Source organism: Lissotriton helveticus, chromosome 7 (genome assembly GCF_964261635.1).
Source record: "Lissotriton helveticus chromosome 7, aLisHel1.1, whole genome shotgun sequence".
Classification (NCBI taxonomy): Eukaryota; Metazoa; Chordata; class Amphibia; order Caudata; family Salamandridae; genus Lissotriton; species Lissotriton helveticus.
The window spans coordinates 526,622,021-526,643,907 of NC_136068.1; the positions used below are offsets into that span (position 1 = coordinate 526,622,021).

At 46.3% G+C, this 21,887-nt stretch overlaps 2 protein-coding genes across 2 annotated transcripts in view; both read right to left on the bottom strand.

Annotated features, from left to right (window-relative positions):
* Positions 1–14,301, bottom strand: part of LOC144767055 (serine protease 33-like) — a 76,172-nt gene extending 61,871 nt beyond the window's left edge. Inside the window, exons 1-2 of the mRNA XM_078650687.1 lie at positions 14,247–14,301; positions 13,971–14,136 (exon numbers count right to left, since the gene is read on the bottom strand). Of these exons, the coding sequence (XP_078506813.1) occupies positions 13,971–14,136; positions 14,247–14,301 (221 nt within the window). The remainder of the gene's footprint in view (positions 1–13,970; positions 14,137–14,246) is intronic.
* LOC144769144 (serine protease 33-like) overlaps positions 1–21,887 on the bottom strand; it is a 441,545-nt gene that overhangs the window by 344,337 nt on the left and 75,321 nt on the right. The window lies entirely within an intron of this gene.

Below are 21,887 nucleotides of genomic sequence, written 5' to 3' on the forward strand. Positions count from 1 at the left end.
TTACTCTGTCAGATACCACATCCCTTGGTATTCAGAGGAATTGAAAACTGAAAAAACGGTCTGCAGAAGTCTGGAGAGAAGATAGCTTGCCGCAAAATTTACTACAAGCTTGCATTAGAGAATCATCATAGTAAGATTAGAGAAGCCAGAAGATTATACACAATTAATAGGATTGGCAAAGCTGGTAACTCTGTTAAAGAATTGTTTAAAGTACTGAAAATTTGTACTAAGCCTTACTTTTGCACATCCATTATTCCTGCTTCACAATCGCTCAGAGATTTACTTGCAGATCACTTTGAAGGGAAATATTAAGAAAATGTAACACAATTTTCCTAATTTAACATCACTACTGGTTGCTTCCCAACACAAACTTCACTTTACAAGCCCCCCCCCCCCCCAACCGTTTGTCTACGCTCAGGGAGTTTGAGCCTAACACTCGTAGGAAAATGTTGAAAATGCTGAATAAATTTAAATCAGGTTCCCCTTACAACCCCTGTCAACCTGACTTTTGCCTTCCATTACATCCTTGTTTTATCTTTTTCAATTCAACAAAGCCTTTGGAATGGAAAGCATCACAAGTTTCTTCCATTTTAAAAAACCATAATGCGGAACCTGAGGTCGCCAATTATCGGCCTATTTTACTCCTTCCTTTCCTAGGTAAGATTTTGGAAGCTCATGTAAATAAACAACTCTCCTCTTACCTAGATGAAGACCTCCTACTGGATTCCTCGCAATCTGGTTTTAGGGTCTTTCACAGTGCAGAGCTGCATTGGTGGTGCTTCTTGACTCCATCAGACTATTTCTAGATGCCCACCCACTGGTGATGCTAGTTTTACTCAATTTGACAGCCGCATTAAATACAGTCTCATTCCATCTTGGTCCAAAGACTCTATGAGCAAGGCATCAACAGGAAATCCCTGAACTGGCTTAAAGATTTCTTTGATAATAGGACCCAAATGGTTTCACAGGACTCGTTCAAATCTTGGATCATGATCCTGCACAAGGGAGTTCCTCAGGACACTTCTAAGAATCCTACTTTTTTAACATCTATGCGGCACAGCTAGCCCAAATATTTAAATCTTGCAGCTTTGAAATAATTTCATATGCAGAGGACACTCAATCCATTCTTTTGGGTTCAATCTAGAAATTGATAAAAATAGATTTACTGGCTGCATGAGGAAAGCTGCCACCTGGATAGCTTCAAACTGTTTACAGCTCAAAGGAGATCAGAAAGATTCTGCTGTTTGGCAGGGCTCAGGCCTATGATGGCTGCTGGCCTCCTGAGTTAAGCTCTGCCACTTATCCCTGTAGGAAATTGCAAAAAACACAGTTGATGGACAGAATGTAGAACAATGTCATACATTCACCCCAGTACAAGTATCTGGGCCTAAATCCATCGTTATTTTGCACTCCACACCACCCTGGGTTAGACACTGGCTATATGCAAATCAGCTCTGACCCTGTGCCTTATGGGAACAGTCCAGTCCAAACTACCAAGCCATGTCTTTCCCAGACCGGAATCAAGCATCCAAGGACCGGTTTCTGGCTATTCCAGGAGGGCAGTTAAAAATCTTGGCATCCTGGCGGATGAGAATCCTTCCATGAGACTACAGATTATGTCAGCATGTAGCGCATGCTTTGGTATTATTTCCATGCTCAAAAAGGTTTTTCAGAGGCTCCTGCTAAGATCAAAGACACTCTCTTTCAAGTTCTTATAGTGAACCACCTTGTTCACGGGAATGCCTTGCTAGTTGCTGTCAATGAGTCGCTTCTCTCTAAATTGCAAGTTGTTCAAAATACGGCTGCACGCCTGGTCTGTCTGCTTCCTTCTGGTTCCCCATCAGTTCCCACACTGAAAGTACTTCATTGGCTTCCAGTGAGAAAACGATTTATTTTCAAGCTTCTTTATCTTGTTCATTAAACTTTGGCTGGCAAGAGTCCAGTGTACCACTCAGAGAAACTTTCCTCTTAGTATCCTGTTTGAAATCTTAGATCAAACTGTGCTTATGCCCCTGCCGCATCTGTACTGTGAGATATGGCAGAAGGTCATTCTCCTATTTAGCTCCTAATCAATGAAATAAAATTCCTCTTCATAATTACTCCTGCTCAGATTTAACATTTAAAATAAAACTTTTATAGGCCTGGATATTCTTTTTGGTTGTCTAGCTTAGAGCAGATTATATATATTGTTAATATACTTGCTGTGTCGTACCTTGGCCTTTCATGAGGATAGCATGGAGAAACCGGAGAATGTTATTAGGTACCCATTCTTGGATACAGTATAAGAGGTATGTTCTACTGATTTTCCCAGCACATCAAAAGATTGATCGATAAGTGGCTGGATGAGAATGCTTGCTGATTTTAGGTATCATAATGTGGTTTTATTTGAGCTGTATGGCTTGGGAGTGCTTACCTTCCTTATTTGTTCTTATCCTTGTTAGACCTGACATCATTGGCATGAGTCTCTCCTCCATTTTTTTCTGTTGGCCTCCTCTGTTTACGATGTTTTTGCTGGTATATTGCTTTGGGCACTGTGCCACTGCTGATAAGTGCCACAGTGCAAGTGCTCCCTATGTGAAATTACTGTATTGATTGAATTCCAGGTTTGGCTTATTTGGTTTACTGTCAGTCCCTAGAAGAGTGCACCAGGAGTGCCAGGGCTTGTAAATACAAATGCTGCTAGTGGGCTTGCAGCACGTGTTGTGCCACCCACAAGAGCGGCCTAATAAAAGTATGTCTGAAGGTCTACCATTGCTAGACCACGTGCAGTCTGACTGTCACGAGGACTGCGCAAGTACACCTACTTGCCAGTCCCTAAACCTTCCCTTAACTTCATGTTAGTCACCCCTATGGTAGGCCCAAGGGTAGGGTGCATTGTAAGCATAAGGTAGGACAAGCCTGACAAGGTTGGCATGTCCTAATAGTGAATTACAGCCATATTCATTTTCACTATGGTAAGGTTACCTGCTCTCCATCAGTTAGAATAGGCTGCCAGGATTATTAATGCTATAATCCTAGCGGGCTCAGGGAGCATGGTGCAATGTCGAGTTTGGTATCCCTGAACTCAGGGTTTAATAACGCATCCGTTTGTGTGGATGGTTTTTGGACTCTGTTTGAAAATAGCACTTTTAGAAAGTAGCTATTTTCTTGTCTACCGGTCTCTGCTGGTTCTGGTGTGCGTGTGACAGGAGCTGGGTGGCTCCAGAGGTCTGAATGAGTCAGTGTGGGGTGAGTGGGGCATTTGCATTGAGAGTAGGGGAAGAGTAGCTCCTGATAGCCTGCCCTGCCTGATACAATGCTGGCTCCGCCCCCCTGCCAGGCGACTGATGACTCTGAGCCTGCCAGGGACTTTCCTGGCCCCACCTCCTGCCGGGCAACTGATGGCCCTGCCCCTGCCAGTGACAATGCTGGCTCCGCTCCTGCTGGGCGGCTGAAGACTCTGCCCTGCACAGTGAATAGGCCAGGTGCCTAGGCCTGGCAACACCCACAACAAACCCAAGATGGGGGGAAATTCCCCTGCATGGACAAAGGGATCAAAGCCAAAAAGGGGTATAAGAGAAGGACCCCTGAACCAAGAATTTAGATCACTTCTGACAAGGAAACCTGAACCAAGGACAAGAAGCCTGCTGATCCAAGGACTGCCTACCCCTTCTGCCAGAGTGCTGTTTGTTGGGGGAATCCTGCAGTTGCTTCTTTATTTTTGCCAAGGAACCTAGAGAGAGGAACTGAGTGTGTACTCTCAAACTTGCTAAAGAAAATCTCCAAGGGTTGGAAGAGTGCCAGCCTCCTGTTGAAGTCACAGGGCCAAAGGACTTCATTTGTTTGCTGAAAGTGCTTGTTGCTGGAACCTGAAATCCAGCACCTTTGAAGAATCCAGCAATCTCGACGCCGACGGACGCCGCCGAATCCAGCTCGACATCGTGAGTAACGGCTCCAGTGTCCCGCACCTTCGACGCCGGCCGCCGGGCCCGATCGACGCCAGTAGCAACGCCAGTGAGTAGCGAGTTCGGCTCCAGCTCCAAGTGACCCTGTGTCGACGCCGCCGCTGATCACATCGACGCCGAGCCCTATCGACGCCGTGAGCGCTGCTCACTCTTGCAACATCGACAACGTCGTATCCTGCTTCATCTCGTGAGCGCTGCTCCTGCCTGACTTCGGTCGACGCCGCTGCAGATCGCCCCGACTCCGAGGCCCGATCGACGCCGAAGACGCGACGCCGGACATCTCGACGCCGCTGATCGAGTGCTTCACTTTTCCAAGGTACTGTGTTGTTGGGGTCTGTGCGACTCCGGGCTCGACGTAGCGCTCCTCGCGGTCGACGCCGAACCTTTGGATTAACTTTGCCTCGACGTCGTGTGACTCCCGTGTGGGTTACATTGTTGCCAAGAACTGTGTTTTAAAGAAGAAGAGTTACTTTTGTTACTAAAGACTTTGTGCTAAGAAGAAACCGTGCTTGAACTATTATTTTTCCTTCCAAGAGTATTTATTAAGATTGTGGTATATTTTTGTCGTTATTTGGTCTTGTGCTAAGCCTTATATAAAAATCCGTATTTTTATAATACTACTGTGTCGTGTCCATTTGTAGTGTATTCACTTTATTACTGTATGTGGTCATAAATGCTTAACGCACTGCCTCTGAGATAAGCCTGTCTGCTTTGCCAAGCTACCAAGAGGGTGAGCAGGGGTTATCTAAGTGTGTGATCCCCTTGCCCTGACTAGAAAAGGTGTGCCCCTATTTGTCAGAAGTGTATACCTCTGCCAACTAGAGACAGCCGCTTCTAACATTGGTGGGTCAGCGGTGAGGATTTGAACTTTGCATTTATGACCCATGTGCAGTGATTAGTGTGCGCTACATAGTGAAAGCAGACCATAGCGCAGCCACAATCTGTTTTGGTTGGATATCCTATTTTTGTTCTCCAATTTCCTGAAGCTTGATTTTTGAAACTGCCAGTTTTGACCATGAGTGATGCTGGAAGCACTACCCCTGTTGTTGTGGAGGAATTTGATAGGAGCAAGATAAACGACTATCCGTTAAAGAAGCTGAAATCCTTTTGCAAGCAGTTGAAATTTCCTACCCCAGTCATTTCAAGGAGACCAGATTATCTCAAAGCATTGCAGGCCTGGTTAGAGGCCAGAGATTCCTCTGATCCGGTGGTGGTACCGACAGGGGAAGGGGAGGAGGAAGTGCCAGTGAATGGGCCTACATCTCCTCCTGGCAGCAGTGTTTCCTCCAAAGGTCTTTCTCCTGAAGAAAGGGCGAAGGAGCGAGCATACAACATGGAAATGGCAAAACTTAAGATAAATGGGCAGTTAGAGCTAGAGAATGCAAGAGGCAGGAGAGAAGCTGATATGGAGATCAAAAGGTTGGAGTTTGAAAGAGAGAAGTTAGCTTTGGAGCGTGATACCAGGTTGAGGGAGTTGGAGCTCAAAGCTAAAGAGTTAGAATTGAATCCCTCTGGTGGCAGCATCCCATCTGTGCCTGCAGAAAGTAGGTTTTATTTTCCTAAAGATGTGATCAAAGATTTTCAGAAGAATGAAGATATTGGTCAATGGTTTAAAGCATATGAGTTAGCATTGTTGGCCCACCGGGTCCCTGAGAAGGATTGGGGAGCGGGGTTGTGGGGTCGCTTTGTGAATGAGGGAAAAGATACCCTGTTAGACATGCCTGTTGAGGATAGGATGTCTTATACTCATATGAAAGATGCTTTAATGTTAAGGTATGGCCTAACCCCAGAAAAGTTCAGACAGGCCTTTAGAGAATGTAAGAAGTTGCCTGGTACTACGTGGGTTGAATATGTGTCATTTATTTGCAGAGCCATGGATGGTTGGGTAAAGGGCAGCAAAGTGGAAAGTTATGATGCTCTTTATGATTTGTTTGCTTGGGAGCACTTGTCTAATAACTGTTTTCCAGAGCTGCGCCAGCACCTTATTGATAGCAAGATATCTAACCCTAGAAAACTTGCTGAGGAGGCGGACCGCTGGGTCAGTACCAGGATCCACAAGGGTCCAGTGGGAGACTCAGCCAAAGGTGGACAGGGTCCCCAGCAGAAGAGTGGGGGGACAAGGGTAAACAGAGGGAGTTCCAGAAAGGGCCCCAAAGTAATCCCCAAGGGAACCAAGGGAAGGGTTCCCAGCCTCCCCCAGATAAGAAATCAGAGGCCCCGACAGGTAAACCTGTTCGTAGGGGCCCAATGACCTGCTTCACTTGTAAGCAGGTGGGACATCGTTTTTATGATCCTCAGTGTCCCTTGAAGAACTCTAGTGCACCACCCAGTACACCCCCCGTCAGTTGGCGAGTGTAGCCCTGGGAGGGGAGGAGATGGTTGCCCATGGTGGGGAGGGTCCCGCAGAGATGTCCCTGGTCTCTCTAGGAGACATGGAATTGGTCCCTCCACCCCCTCTGCCTAGTAACACTAAGAAATATAGGCAGTGGGTGACCATTAATGGCCATAGAGTGGAAGCTCTCAGAGACACCGGAGCGAGTGTCACAGCTGTCAAGTGTCACTTGGTGTCCAGAGAGCAGGTTGTTCCCCACGCATTCTACCCTGTGATAGCTGCTGACAACTCCCAGAGAGTGTGAGGTAGCTCAAGTTTCCTTTGAATGGGGGGGGAGTTTCAGGTACTCTTCAAGTTGCTGTAAGGACCCCCATGCCTGTTGATTGTCTCCTAGGCAATGATTTGGAAGACTCCCCTTGGGCTAAGGTGGAGAGGGAGACACATTTGAAAATGTTGGGTGTGCCAGAGTGGGTGTATGCAACCACTCGATCCATGACAGCAAGTAAGGGTGTTGATGGGGTTCTGGAGCCTGAAAGTATGGCCCAGGACCCAGCTGTGAAGAGAAGAGGCAGGGGGCGCGGGAAACCGTCCCCCGTAGTTCCCGTGGTCCAGGAGGAGGCAGACCTTGAGGGGTATGCCCTGGAACCCACAGGTGAACAAGTTGCTGAACTGGGAGACCTGCCCGAGCTGACCCACTGGCAGCAGGATGGTGGTTCCTCCAGGGAGGAATTCTGTGCAGAACAGAAAGTGTGCCCTTCTCTTGTGGGTATGAGGCAGCAGGCCTCAGCCCAAACCTCAGGTGATCAGTCAGGATCGCATTTGGTCTACTGGGAGAACGACCTCCTGTATAGCGAGCCTAAGGCTGCTGAGCCTGGGTCAGCCCGTCTGCTGGTGGTACCCCAGCGCTTCAGAGCCTTCCTACTGGGTTTGGCTCATGACGTTCCGTTAGCTGGACATCTGGGGCAGGACAAGACCTATGACAGGCTTGTCACCCATTTTTATTGGCCTCAGATGAGAAGGGATACAGATATCCATTGCAAGACCTGTCAAACTTGCCAAGCAAGTGGGAAAAGCGGGCGGAAGCAGAAGGCTCCCCTCCAGCCTTTTCCCGTGGTCAGTACCCCCTTTGACCGGGTGGGGATTGACATTGTTGGGCCCCTGGACCCCAAGACAGCCATGGGCAACAGGTTCATCCTGGTCTTGGTGGATCATGCCACACGGTACCCGGAAGCCATCCCTCTCAGAACAGTGACGGCCCCCGTGGTGGGACGGGCACTGATGGGCGTTTTCTCCCGAATGGGGTTCCCCAGAGAGGTGGTGTCAGACCGGGGCACCAACTTCATTTCCAACTATATGAAGTCTCTGTGGAAGGAGTGTGGGGTAACTTACAAGTTCACCACTCCTTACCACCCTCAAGGTAATGGGTTGGTTGAAAGATTCAACCGTACCCTTAAAGGCATGATTATGGGTCTTGAAGAACCAATGAGGCGTAAATGGGACGTCCTCTTGCCATGCCTGTTGTTTGCTTACCGTGAGGTGCCGCAGAAGTCTCTAGGGTTCAGCCCCTTTGAGCTTATGTATGGACACCCGGTAAGAGGACCTTTAAGTCTGGTCAAAGAAGGCTGGGAGCAATCTCCCAGGAAACCTCCCCAGGATGTATACAGTTACATGCTGGCCTTTAGGAACCAGACTCGGCGCTTCAGAGATCTTGCTCAGGCAAATCTGGAGGCCAGCCAGGAAGAGATGAAGCGGTGGTACGACCAGAAGGCCACTCTGGTAGAGCTTCAGCCTGGACAGAAAGTTTGGGTCATGTCCCCTGTGGAACCTTGTGCGCTCAAGGACAGGTGGACTGGACCATTTGAGGTTGTGGAGAAAAAGAGCGATGTCACCTACATGGTGGACTTGAAGTCTCCCAGGAACCCCTTGCGGGTCCTGCATGTCAACCGTTTGAAGCCCCACTTAGAAAGGTCCGAAGTGGGCATGCTCCTAGCTACAGATGCTGGAATGGAGGAGGAGAGTGAGCCTCTTCCTGACCTCCTGTATGCAAAAGAGCAAGATGGGTCAGTGGATGGTGTTGTCCTCTCTGACACACTGACCCCTGAACAGCAGCAGGATTGTCGCCAATTGTTGGGACAATTCCCTGATCTGTTTTCCTTGATTCCTGGTGTCACTCAGTGGTGTGTCCATGATGTGGACACCGGGGACAGCACTCCTGTGAAGCACAAGGCTTACAGAGTGACTGACAAGGTCAGAGCATACATCAAGGAGGAGGTCTCCAAAATGTTTGCCTTAGGGGTGGTTGAGTCCTCTAGCAGTCCTTGGGCCAGCCCAGTGGTCTTGGTCCCAAAGGATGCAGCGCCTGGCGCTTCACCGGAACTTCGGTTCTGTGTGGATTACCGAGGACTCAATTCAGTCACCAAGACTGACGCGCACCCCATCCCCAGAGCTGATGAGCTCATAGATCGGTTAGGGGCTGCCCGGTACCTTAGTACGTTTGATCTAACGTCTGGGTACTGTCAGATCGCCTTGACTGATGGGGCAAAAGAGAGGTCAGCATTCTCCACACCAGATGGGCACTACCAGTTCCGGGTTATGCCCTTTGGGATGAAGAATGCCCCTGCCACCTTCCAGAGGTTGGTCAACCAGGTCTTGGCTGGACTGGAGGATTTCAGTGCCGCCTACCTGGACGACATCGCAGTGTTCAGCGCCAGCTGGGAGGAACACTTGCGCCACCTCCAGGAAGTGTTGTTGACCCTGCGCAGAGCAGGCCTCACAATCAAAGCCAGTAAGTGCCAGATTGGGCAGGGTTCAGTGGTATACTTGGGGCACCAAGTAGGGAGCGGCAAGGTGGCCCCCCTGCAATCCAAGATTGATACCATCCTGGCATGGGCACCGCCCAAAACCCAGACTCAGGTGAGAGCCTTCTTGGGTCTCACGGGTTATTACAGGAGGTTCGTCAAGGATTATGGTAACATTGTGCACCCCTTGACTTTGCTGACTTCCAGGAAGCAGCCAAGACTTGTGATCTGGACTGACGCCTGTCAGACGGCCTTTGACACCCTGAAAACTGCAATGTGCACAGCACCCATACTCCAGGCACCCGACTTTTCTAAAGAATTTGTTGTCCAGACGGACGCTTCAGAGCATGGCGTGGGGGCTGTTCTAGCTCAGGTGAATGAAGAGGGCCGAGACTTACCTGTAGCCTTCATCAGTAGGAGGTTACTTCCCAGGGAACAGAGGTGGAGTGCGATAGAGAGAAGCATTTACTGTGGTCTGGGCGCTGAAGAAGCTAAGACCCTACCTGTTTGGGACTCACTTCCGGGTTCAAACAGACCACAGGCCCCTCAGATGGTTGATGCAGATGAGGGGTGAGAATCCAAAACTGTTGAGGTGGTCCATTTCCCTACAGGGGATGGACTTCACGGTGGAACACCGCCCTGGCACAGATCACGCCAATGCTGATGGTCTGTCCAGATTTTTCCGCCTTAGTGATGAGGACTCCCTCGGGTAAGGGTAGTTCTCCCCACATTTCAGCTGGAGGGGACACGTGTTAGACCTGACATCATTGGCATGAGTCTCTCCTCCATTTTTTTTCTGTTTGCCTCCTCTGTTTACGATGTTTTTGCTGGTATATTGCTTTGGGCACTGTGCCACTGCTGATCAGTGCCACAGTGCAAGTGCTCCCTATGTGAAATTACTGTATTGATTGAATTCCATGTTTGGCTTATTTGGTTTACTGTCAGTCCCTAGTAGAGTGCACCAGGAGTGCCAGGGCTTGTAAATACAAATGCTGCTAGTGGGCTTGCAGCACGTGTTGTGCCACCCACAAGAGCGGCCTAGTAAAAGTATGTCTGAAGGTCTACCATTGCTAGACCACGTGCAGTCTGACTGTCACAAGGACTGCGCAAGTACACCTACTTGCCAGTCCCTAAACCTTCCCTTAACTTCATGTTAGTCACCCCTATGGTAGGCCCAAGGGGAGGGTGCATTGTAAGCATAAGGTAGGACAAGCCTGACAAGGTTGGCATGTCCTAATAGTGAATTACAGCCATATTCGTTTTTCACTATGGTAAGGTTACCTGCTCTCCATCAGTTAGAATGGGCTGCCAGGATTATTAATGCTATAATCCTAGCCGGCTCTGGGAGCATGGTGCAATGTCGAGTTTGGTATCCCTGAACTCAAGGTTTAATAACGCATCCGTTTGTGTGGATGGTTTTTGGACTCTGTGTTTGAAAATAGCACTTTTAGAAAGTAGCTATTTTCTTGTCTAACTGTCTACCGGTCTCTGCTGGTTCTGGTGTGCGTGTGACAGGAGCTGGGTGGCTCCAGAGGTCTGAATGAGTCAGTGTGGGGTGAGTGGGGCATTTGCATTGAGAGTAGGGGAAAAGTAGCTCCTGATAGCCTGCCCTGCCTGATACAATGCTGGCTCCGCCCCCCTGCCAGGCGACTGATTACTCTGAGCCTGCCAGGGACTTTCCTGGCCCCACCTCCTGCCGGGCAACTGATGGCCCTGCCCCTGCCAGTGACAATGCTGGCTCCGCTCCTGCTGGGCGGCTAAAGACTCTGCCCTGCACAGTGAATAGGCCAGGTGCCTAGGCCTGGCAACACCCACAACAAACCCAAGATGGGGGGAAATTCCCCTGCATGGACAAAGGGATCAAAGCCAAAAAGGGGTATAAGAGAAGGACCCCTGAACCAAGAATTTAGATCACTTCTGACAAGGAAACCTGAACCAAGGACAAGAAGCCTGCTGATCCAAGGACTGCCTACCCCTTCTGCCAGAGTGATGTTTGTTGGGGGAATCCTGCAGTTGCTTCTTTATTTTTGCCAAGGAACCAGGAGAGAGGAACTGAGTGTGTACTCTCAAACTTGCTAAAGAAAATCTCCAAGGGTTGGAAGAGTGCCAGCCTCCTGTTGAAGTCACAGGGCCAAAGGACTTCATTTGTTTGCTGAAAGTGCTTGTTGCTGGAACCTGAAATCCAGCACCTTTGAAGAATCCAGCAATTTCGACGCCGACGGACGCCGCCGAATCCAGCTCGACATCGTGAGTAACGGCTCCAGTGTCCCGCACCTTCGACGCCGGCCGCGATCGACGCCAGTAGCGACGCCAGTGAGTAGCGAGTTCGGCTCCAGCTCCAAGTGACCCTGTGTCGACGCCGCCGCTGATCGCATCGACGCCGAGCCCTATCGACGCCGTGAGCGCTGCTCACCCTTGCAACATAGACGACGCCGTATCCTGCTTCATCTCGTGAGCGCTGCTCCTGCCTGACTTCAGTCGACGCCGCTGCAGATCGCCCCGACTCCGAGGCCCGATCGACGCCGAAGACGCGACGCCGGACATCTCGACGCCGCTGATCATCGGGTGCTTCACTTTTCCAAGGTACTGTGTTGTTGGGGTCTGTTCGACTCCGGGCTCGACGTAGCGCTCCTCGCGGTCGACGCCGAACCTTTGGATTAACTTTGCCTCGACGTCGTGTGACTCCCGTGTGGGTTACATTGTTGCCAAGAACTGTGTTTTAAAGAAGAAGTTACTTTTGTTACTAAAGAATTTGTGCTAAGAAGAAACCGTGCTTGAACTATTATTTTTCCTTCCAAGAGTATTTATTAAGATTGTGGTATATTTTTGTCGTTATTTGGTCTTGTGCTAAGCCTTATATAAAAATCCGTATTTTTATAATACTACTGTGTCGTGTCCATTTGTAGTGTATTCACTTTATTACTGTATGTGGTCATAAATGCTTAATGCACTGCCTCTGAGATAAGCCTGTCTGCTTTGCCAAGCTACCAAGGCGGTGAGCAGGGGTTATCTAAGTGTGTGATCCCCTTGCCCTGACTAGAAAAGGTGTGCCCCTATTTGTCAGAAGTGTATACCTCTGCCAACTAGAGACAGCCGCTTCTAACAATCCTCATGATGTAAAGTTAGTTTGGAGAAGTGGTGTACCCGTTGATCGCTCCAGGGCCCATTCCAGGAAGTTTGGTCTCCCTAGATACCCCCAAAGTCACAATTTCCCAAAACATTTTACTGTTTTCCTTTTGCTGCTGCTGTCAATGCCCCCATAATTTCTGTTCTAGTTGTTATTTTTGTTTACTGTCAACAATGTATAGTCATTTCTGAAAGAACTCAAGTCCAGATTTCCAGTAGGTCTCTGGTGTTATGTCCTCTATTCAGTTCTGCTTTCTTCTCCAAGCACTGTTGATTGTACCATTCATGCATTTGTCTTTTGGTTTTGAGGTGTAGATGCTGGTCAGTGAAGAAGTATTGTGCTTCTTTTTCTTCCACCCTCTGACATGCCATCAGCACTCTTCCGCCGTGACCAGCAGCTACTGGACATACTGTGTTAAAGGCCATTTAAACCATGTGATTTATCTCAAACTGAATGTATTTTTCTTAATTCCATGTAATTGCCCTTTGCTTATTGACTAGGTCTAACTCCGATGTCTTTATGATTGATTTCACACAAAGCAGATTTCAATGCGACAGCTATATATACAGACAGGTTACTGAGGACTTGTGGTCACTTTCTGTCCAGGGCACTATCGTGATATCCACAATCTAAGAGCTAGACGTCTAGATCAATTCGAATGTAATGTGTTGGGCTTGATATTTTCACAGCTCTAAACACATTCCTTGCCAGAGCATCTGATTTTTTAAAGCCATTCAAAAATCTAAGGCCACAGATGGCCATCATGTACACTAGCCGGAACCCGTTCCAACTATTTTCCCAAAATAGATATGCGTCTTTGAAATAACTCCTGCACACACTTGATTTATCATATAATGAGGAAAACTGGAAACAAAGATGGTGACTGGTTAGATTTGAGAAGGAAACCGGACAACTTGGATGGCAAAGAGAAAGATTGCAAGGAGCCAAAATAACCACCAATGGAAAAAACCATGACCATAAGGACAGAAAGTTGCTTGAAATGGGGAGTACACATCCACTGGTGGTGGACGCAATATGAAGCCACAGAGATTTTTTAGATTTGAGAATTAGTGCAGGTTAAACTATAGCACATGGCGATTTTAAAAAGGAACTTCAAATTTTTGCAAACTAAATGAAACATAACACGACAGATGTGTCCATCAATATTTGGCAACATGGAATGTATCTCATTCCCTGCCTCAGAAAAATAAGGTCAAGGCAATGGTGGATAAATGTGTCAAGGAGAAAAACATTGAACGAGGACAAAAGTAACATTTTAGGAGGGTTATTTCTTCTGGCTGTAGACTTGCCATGAGAAGAAAATAAGCTCTAAACTGATCAAGGTGATTCAGGAACTACAGGAATATTTTGAGCAGGTTTGACTAAGAATGGACAGGCTCACTGGTGTACCAGAAATCTATAATTGAATGTGGACCAGTGGGTCAAAAAGAAGAAATTGAGTGGACAGGTCCATCAAATGACTTGTAAACCCATATAAAAATAAATAAATAATGAACATGAGAACATGGTCAAAGCTGTGGAAAGGCAAGGCACCATTCGAGTCAACTGGTGGAAGGCTGATTTGCTCAGATATAATGAAATTATGTAACCTTTATCATAGCTTTGAGACCATGCAAAGCCTTTAAGAAAAAAACACAACCAAGGCTGGTCAGATCATTTACACTGTCTTCACATGCACTTGCTTTCGTTGCTCTTTTGTACACAATTCTGAAAATGTCTGAGTTTTGTGTTATAGCCACTCTACTTACAGCCCGTAGTAGCAGTGTGCCGCGGACACCACCCAATTGTTTGTGATTAGAGTTCCTCCACAAATGTGCCGTCCGTCCACCTGCACGCTGGCCTGCCATGGCCACTCTCCATGTACAGCATCCTGTCCACCCACAATCCGGCTGGAAATGACTGGTGAGCCGCAAACTGCAAAAAGCAAAACAAAGAATGGTAACATGGCAGGGATCATATCAAGATTCATAAGGGACGCTGTTCAGCTTCTTTCTGCCGTGAGGGGAACGGCTATTTGTACTCACCTCTGGGGCTCTGGTGGGAACCAGCCACGCACGCTACTACCGCTGCCACCTTCATCCCTGCGCGGTAAAGAGGAGCGGAGCCGCTAAAACACACGCAAGGCCCAAACTTCAATCCCCAGAGGGCCTCGCGTGGTGCCGAGTTAATGACGCGGTTGAAGGGCGACAGAGGCCTTCAAAACTGGCCCGGCCCTCCCACAGCGCAGGACACTGTTCAGCTTCTTTCTGCAGTCAGGGGAACGGCTATTTGCACTCATCTCTGGGGCTCTGGTGGGAACCAGCCACGCACGCTACTACCGCTGCCACCTTTATCCCTGCACGGCAAAGAGGAGCGGAGCCGCTAGAACAGACGCGAGGCCCAAACTTCAATCCCCAGAGGGCCTCGCGCTGAGCTAGTGACGCGGTTGGAGGGCAACAGAGGCCCTCAAAACTGGCCCAGCCCTCCCGCTGCACGGGACATGCACGGGGCGTGCTCTGGCGCTGCTCGGGCCAAGGGCGGGCCCGTCCCGCACCTGTCGGAGACCGGAGGAGGCTGGGCTGGGCCACCCCCCTGATTTCAGCTCTCATCTGAAAGGATTATTAAGATACTGTGAAGGTCCTATTTGTTTATTGGCAATGTTATCATTATTTTTTATCTCCCTTGGATTGCTCACCATTCAGCGGGTTGGGCCGGTATACATATTTATTTCCTGAAAAATGAGTAAGAAAAAAGGAGTTGTGGGTACCGTAGATGCCTTCCTTTTCAGGGCAGAATCTTTGATAACTCAAGAAATTCAGATTGCTGAACGCCACTTGTCATTGGATCCGGCTTTGTCGCAGCCCTGTTTGTCATTACACGAACCGGACCCTGTATGTATACCCCAGGTATCCGAGGAGATTGTTGTTGTTAGTTCCCAGGAAGCCCTGGAGGATTGCGCTCCTACTACCGCGGCAATAGGGGCGCCTCGTATTAACACTATTGGCAGGCGTCCAAAAATAGTGGGAACACTAAAACAAAAGCATCAGTAAGCAAAAGGAAGAGAATAGAGCGTACTCGGGAAACTTCAAAAGCCAAGCGCCCCACTTTGAACAATCCAGCAACCCCATAGTTACTACTTTAAATGAGGATGCCAACCCAGACTTGGTCTTGGATTCCAGGGGCACACAAACTGATGTAATTTTTAATCAATATGTGGCCGGAAGGGACGCCAGCTTTAATGTGGAAACTTTGTTAATATACGCGGTGAAGAAAATTTTAGATTCTGCCTTATCTCAACTTAAAGAGGTGATTAACAAGAACTTTGAATTACTTTGGGGAAGACTAAACAAAATTGACTCTAATATGGACAATTCCAGTGGTCCTAAAGTGTATTGTTCCACTGGTAATGGGGGAGTGGTAGTTTGATAGCACCAAACTCAACAATCTGTAGGCCGGACATGACACACACACCTTTGGCGAATAAGGATGTTACATTAGCCAATTTTTGTAGCACACGTGGGGATCGTATTAACCCACATCCTTCTCAGTCCCACCCTGTTGTAAGCTTGGCACAAAATATACTCAGAATCAGTGATACCAACCAAGGTAGCGACAGCCTCCCCAGGCGCTCGCTACCTGGTATAATTGCAGGCCCAAATGCACCTAATTTAAGGAGAGGCACAATTGTTACTAGCCATATGGGAGACAACTGCACAAGAGCTAATGCAGACATTCTGAACCTACCCCCGAGTTCTTGTCCATATGTGCTAGTCTTAGCTGGAGTCCCACATCTTACTAGGGATCAGAGGGAGTCTTGTGCAGAGCTACGCAATAAATCTGCTGACTGGTTGGTGAAGCACAAAAGATTCCACGCTTCAGATATGAATGATATTCTTATGGTGAGACAGTAGGGTGGGTTAGCCACTCATCTAAGAGTATTGGTGGCGATTGCATTGTAATTAATTTCCGTAAACCCAAAATGGTCCGACGAATATTAGGCATTCAGGAGCAAACCGTATTGCCAAATACCAGTATTAGTACATTACCGCTGGGATTTTTTTATAAACCTCAACACCCCTGTATTACTAATGTACATCCCTCCTTGCATGACTAACAGGTTTCAGGCCCTTTCAGGTTTGGTTGCACAGGACTGACAATTAGATAGGCTGGTCGATGTCAATGAACGTGTGGGAAATATATTAGAGGATATATCAGGCTTTCGATTACCTACCCTGATGAAGCAGTTAGATGTTCAGGAAGTAAAGAATACGCAGTTACTTGCATCAGCGGACCATCAATCATATGTAGAGGGTGACATAGTACTTGCACCAATTGTTCGCACTGACATATCTAATATTGTCCACAACGCTAAAAGAAGTAAAACCGACTTCGACCTTAATGTCATGAGTTGGAATGTTGCATGCCTTGAATCAAGGCTAGCTGATGTAAATTGGTTGCATATGATATCTGACCAAGATGTCATAATGTTCCAGGAAACATGGGCCACACGTGATTTACATATAGAAGGGTTCCAATGTTTTAGTTTACCTGCACCTAAGCCCGACTTTGGCCGCGCATCAGGGGGTTTGTTTATTGAGATTAGTATAGCATCTGGAAGGAGTATTAAGGTTATACCCACCAACAGTCCCAATATCCAAATACTGAAATATAAAAGACAAATCCCTTTTTATTTAATTAATTTTTACAATAATGATTTTTATTCTGTTCCAAATAGGAACTTCCTTGAGCTTTTAAGTAATCTTTCTAATTTAGACAGCCAGCAAGGTTTAGATGAGCCCATTGGGTTCTTTTTAGGTGGGGATTTTAATGCCAAACTTCCAACTAAACCAAATGGTGTGAACCCACCCTATGCGGATTCCGCTGTACGAAGGGGTTTGGAACTAGATACTTTTTTGAGCCAGCATATCCTAACTAATGTAATGAATATTGCTGGCATTGAACCTATTCATTCTTCCACAAATCAGCAGCCACCCACATTTAGAAGAAGGGATTGCTTTTCAACTATTGATTTTATCTTGGTTTCCCCTTGCCTCGCAGACCGCCTACTGGCCGCTGAGGTTCATGTAACAGATTTTGGGGATCACAATCCCCTTAAAGTGTTATTTAGATTAGCATTGCACCCAGTGTATACCACCCTTTGTGGAGCAAGGGATCTAACCCCCATCAACAGATAAATTAAGATTGAAATGGAGGGGGTTGATAGCGGTAAATTACTTCCGACTTAATCAGAGGGGCACACGCATCTAATCTCCTCATGTTTATCAACTGAAGGACTACACTCAAGGGTAATCCAAGATTTTACCAAACTTTGTTCAGTGATCAAATCCCTCCTGTCGGTACCTTCTACTCTGGACAAAATAGAACCGAGGTGGTTTGATTAAGAATGTTCAGAGGCCAATAGGAACTTGCGCAAGGCTCTAACCTCTCAACCAAGGTGCTGCGCAAATGTAAGAAAAGCAGGGAAGAGGTACAAAACCGCAATAAGTGAACGGAAGGGTGTTCTCCTTGGTGAACGCTGGGAAGTATTATCAGAATCAGCTGGCGGCAAGAAGGGCAATATATTTTGGTCCGCAGTTAGGGACTTGCGTAATATGGGCAAGCAATTACCAACAGTGAGCTGTACTATATCCAGCGAGTCATGGTGGAACCACTTCTCCAAAATGTATGCCACCCCGCCACATGGCTTAGATCATTATGCGCAGGGTCAACTATGTTGCCTGCAAATTAATTACACTGCTAGAGGTGGAAGAGGCAATTGGACAAGCCTTGGTAATAAGGCCCCTGGCCCAGACGGGCTACCTATAGATCTAATCAAATGGAAACCAGAGTTCTGGGCTCCACTCCTCTTGAATGTTTTTAATAACTTACCCCAAACCCTATGCCTAGTACCTGGGCCATGAGCGTTATCGTCCCAATTTACAAAAAGGGAGATAGATTGGAACCTATCAGCTAAAGACCTATTTCCTTGCTTGACAATACACTAAAGATCCTGGGCCGAATTATATACAATAGGGTTTTAAAATGGACAGAGGAAAGCGGTATACTAGAGCCATGCCAACTGGGTTTTCGAAGTAAGGTCGGAACAACTGAACAGTGCTTAAATCTTAACTTGGTGATCAGCAATTATAATATTGCCCGATCTTCCCCAGTTTATCTAGCTTTTATGGACCTATCATCCACTTTCGATTTAGTTAATAGGTCTAAGCTTTGGTCTATTTTATTGAATTATGGTTTGGAAGAGTCCTTGGTACATTTTTTGGCATATTTGCACACAGATCTCAAGGCACAAGTCAGGATTGGTATGGGTGGTGAGGTCTCGGGACCCATCAGGGTAGGAAGGGGAGTCAGACAGGGGTGCGTTTTAGAACCCCTGCTTTTTAATATTTACATCAATGGGCTGAGTAATTCCCTGAAACTGTCAACTCCAGATGTCCCGATATTGAATGGCAAACCGTTACCGGTACTCCTATACGAAGATGATGCGGTCCTTATAGGTCGCACACCAAACGCCTTGCGTATTTTGGTTACGACCTTTGTTGAGTACATGGACGATTTGGATTTATGTGGAAATTTCAAAAAATCTTTTATCATGTCATGTGGACCAGGGAAACGCCAGTTTAACTCTATATTGGTAGGGAACGCTAGACTAACCTCCACTGGCACTGTCCCCTATCTAGGGATGGTCTTTGCTGTGAACGGCTCGTGGAATGGGCACTTGGCCCACTCCACGAGCAAGTTCTCAAAGGCCATCAACTCTATTTTAAGTCTCCCCCGCCCGAAGAAAACAGGTGCTATTCCAGCTATTTAAAAAAAATGTAAACTGCAATGTTTTTCAGTAGCCACGTATGGAGCCGAGATATGGGGGGTGGCGAAGAGTCACTGCATCCAGCAGGAAGAAAATCGATTTTGTAGAAAGCTGCTGGGTTTTCCAATCTCCACCTCCCAGTTCATATGCCATAGGGAACTCAACCTAAGTTTAATTGTGATTTTATTAGTGCTCGCCCTGCTCTATTTTGGCTCTCAGTCTGGAGGAACAAAGCTGCATCCTTAACGCAAGAAATTAGAAGTGATTGCCTTAAATGTGAGAGAGGAATGGACATTCCCTGGCTCTCGTGGGTCTATTAAAGTCTATGCAGCAGTAAATACATTATGCCCCTGTGATGGAGTGAGCGCACAAACTGATTTGCACTTTCTTTTTTTGTAAATACGATCTAAAATATGTGAAATGGCTTTTAACCCCATTCTTTTAAAAACTTAGACCTGTTTCCTTGGAAAAATCCTATCAGATGCTGCTCTCCTTAGCAAAGGAAGAAATGGTCTTTCGCACTTGCACTTTTTTGAGAATTGCCACCCGAGCCCGGAAGATGATTAACAACCCCTGACCATTTAAAATTTTTATATAGAAACCTTGCTAAACTGTTTGGTGTTTATTATGGTGTATTAAATGAATTGTGTGATATCTCTATAAGGATTTTATAATATTATTGTAAATCTGTGATTGTGCTTTTATGAATTCTTGGACTTATGAACTGAACATAAGGGAGACTTGGGAGATCAGTCTTAATTTGTGTGAAGGCAAATGCGTTTTGAACACAACTTAACTTGATGTGCTCCCAAATCTCAAGGCCCTTGTACCGATTGGAAGGCAGGAACTGACAAATCATTGGATGAAAGTAAACCTTTTTATTGGCTGCCGCAATCATGAATGTCTGCAACAGTCATTCATGGATGCCGCAGTGCAGCAATGGAGGTCAGTAGGTGTCCTAATCAGCAACAGGCCTGTGGGTGAAAAATCACCCAAAATAGTATTTAATCAGTAAAACAATCAATTACAGTTTTAACAGCAAATATGGGGTGCAAAAGTCAGCAATGGATGCAACCATCACTAACAGATGCAACACCGACTGGTCCATGAACCAGTCATAAAGGAGCACTGAAGCCAAACAGTTGCAACAGACAGTGATGGGCTGAGCAAGCAGTTGATGTATTGTCAATTAAAATCAAACAATATTTTTTCAAAACAATAAAACCATTTAGTGGATTTAAATCTAAGGAGCCAATATTTCATTTTTAGGGGAAGAAGCAAACAGCGTGCAAGGATTCAATCCTAGTGAAATAGCTAACTAAACAGACCCCTCAATATTAGTTACCAAAAGGTGCACGCAGCATTCATGATAATTAAATGCCATTTGAAAATGTTCATTACTTATTGCAAACTGAAACGCCTCTTTCACTTGGTGGCATCCTTTTTAAATTAACAGAGACCTGAGCGATTTTCGACTTCCTTTTAAAAGACTAAGACAAACTCTTAGTATATAAATAAATGCTTCTTGTTTCGAATCGCATGAGCATCAAGAAAATGGAGCGGTGTTTATAAGCTAGCCAGGCGTGTTCGAATCGCCCTAACAGGATCCATAAAAAGGGCATGCGAATAAAATAATGTCCAATATTTTTTGCCTTACAGGCGAAAAGATAGCTCGCAGGAGAGTTTAAGGAAACTTTCCGTCATATATGCCCGGCTACTTTTTGGTTCTGTGGTCTGCAGAGTCTCTTAAAAAGAGGTACAAAAAAAACTTTCACTTGCTTTTTGGCTACAGATTTGAAAATTCCCCTCAGTTGTCGAGGAGTTCCAGAGGGATTAAAATTGTGGCGTGCTCAATGAATTGTTCAAGTAGTCAGAGAGGGCACGAATCTTCATTGTCTCGGAGAGAGGGCAAGGGAGAGAAGAGATTTAGAAGAGCATCCTCATAATACCGAATTCTGTAGCAACTAACTAAATAATGAAGAATCGGTTTTAATGAAGGTTACTGCAAATTACAGTCTAGTTTAATGTGTGAATGCCTAGTATAAATAGGTAAATAACAAAAGTGCCTAGTTAAATTTGATTTTGGGCTGTATAGCAAAGAGGTCAATTTCCCTGAATGACCGATAATAGCGGATTGTCAAAGAAATATATTGAAGACGCGAAGGATGGCGTATGCTACTGCTGCAGACTTGATCTATAGATCAGGGGTCTCCAACCTTGTCTGTGGTGAGAGCTACTTTTGATCAGTGTAAATCGTCGTGAGCTACTAAAGGCCAAGCAACTTTTGCATTTTTCCAAGACCCCCCCTCCCACGCCGAGCTTTATGAACTTTAAGAATAACAAAAAGACCCGCACAAGGAAAATTATACATAAATTATATTTCTTGCTAGAATATGCAATAGTATTTACAAATATACAGGATAAACGCTTTCCAAGAAGAAGTGAGGTCCAAGTCTTGAGAGTTGTGTTGGAGGACTTTTTATTCATGAACAAGCATATTGGAGATTCAGAAAATTGCTAGCAGCCAACGCGTTTCGTCACCACTGTGACTTCTTCAGGGCTCTAAGGTCAGTTGAGCTGTGATAAATAGAGCTTGCGTCGCTTGAACAGAAATACATCAATGAAAGCACATTCAAAATCCTCTCTCCTAGTTCCCTTAGTATTTAGTCTGACTTCTCAGTTTTTCCCTCTAATGTACAGCATTTAACGGTGTTCCCATCTGTGTCACAAGGATAATATCAAGGGTAGTCTGATATATCCCCAATAGCGTCTTGTTTGTTTTTTTGTATATTCAAATATTGTGGTATTATGGGACCATCAGAAATTCTTCAGTAAGTAACGGGCATTTTTAGCGTGCCGC